General features: G+C 64.3%; 1 protein-coding gene across 1 annotated transcript in view; it reads right to left on the bottom strand.

The window, feature by feature from the left end:
• TMEM98 (transmembrane protein 98) overlaps nucleotides 1–1,148 on the bottom strand; it is a 3,348-nt gene extending 2,200 nt beyond the window's left edge. Inside the window, 2 exon segments of the mRNA XM_057389010.1 lie at nucleotides 198–368; nucleotides 860–1,148. Of these exon segments, the coding sequence (XP_057244993.1) occupies nucleotides 198–368; nucleotides 860–990 (302 nt within the window). The 5' untranslated portion in view covers nucleotides 991–1,148.
• Between the last annotated feature and the right edge of the window lie 14 nt (nucleotides 1,149–1,162).

Consider the following 1,162-nt stretch of genomic DNA (forward strand, 5'->3'; position numbering starts at 1 on the left):
GGAGGGAGCAGGGTGTGAATCTGTGTCCCCCTTGCTCTGTCCTTGTCCCCCGTGTGTCCCCACCTCCCGCCACCCATGCCCCGTGTCCCCAGACCCATTGGGATGTTCCCACCCTGAGCCCACTTTGAGGGCCATCCCACGGCTTGGTGACCCCCACAACTGTCCCCTGCACCCTGTGAGGGGGGCTGGCACTGCCCAGGGGTCCCCAGCAGGGAGGGGACACGAGGGACACTCACGAGGCGTCCTCGACCCAGTCCTCATTGTCCAGGATGGCCTCGATGTGGGGGTTGGTGATGACCACATCGTCCAACTCCAGCTCCGAGGGCTCCGACGGCGTCTCCGCGCTGCCCATCAGGTCCACGATGGGTCTGTCGGGGATGTGGGGACATCCCTGGGGACAGGGCCACCTCCTCGGGCTGCCTCACAGCCCTGGCAGCCCTGATGGTGGTGGACATGTCCCCAGCTTCACCCTTTTGATGGTGGCAGATGTGTCCCCATCTCTGTCCCCTGATGACAGTGGCTGTGTTCTCATGTTTGTCCCCCGGATGAAGGTGGCTGTGTCCCCATCCTGTTCCCCCTGATCACGGTGGTGGTGTCACCATCTCTGCCCCTGATGACAGTGGCTGTGTCCCCATCTCTGTCCCCTGATGACAGTGGCTGTGTCCCCACCTCTGTCCCCTGGTGGTGATTGTTGTGTCCCCCAATGGCAGTTGTTGTGTCCCCTGCCCAGTCCCTCTGCTGACCGTGGACACGCCCCCCACATTGTCTCCCGAATGCCGCTGGCCATGTCCCCAGCCCTGTCCCCATCCCCTGGGGGCCCAAGTCCCTTCCTGGAGGGGACAGGGATGGGGTCACTCACTTGGTGTCGTAGTGGTGGCGCAGGTCCTTGGGGTGACAGTAGCGCTGGCGACACGCCACCACCAGTGCCACCAAGGATGCCAGGAAGATGGTGGCCAGCAGCCCGATGGCCACGATGACCACGGTCTCCATGGCCGCAGAGGGGTGGCTCAGGCGTCTGGTGCCATCCCAGCGCGGCGGTGGCTGTGGGAACAGGGCCACCAGGGCCACACCAGTGTCCTCCTGTCCCTCCCTGCACCCCAAMAGGTCCTATCAGGACCTGGGATCACCTCATGATGGTCTCTGTCCCCAGGGGCTTTCTGCG

This window comes from Malurus melanocephalus, unplaced genomic scaffold (assembly GCF_030028575.1).
Source record: "Malurus melanocephalus ecotype Western Australia unplaced genomic scaffold, MMel_1.1 scaffold_3211, whole genome shotgun sequence".
Classification (NCBI taxonomy): Eukaryota; Metazoa; Chordata; class Aves; order Passeriformes; family Maluridae; genus Malurus; species Malurus melanocephalus.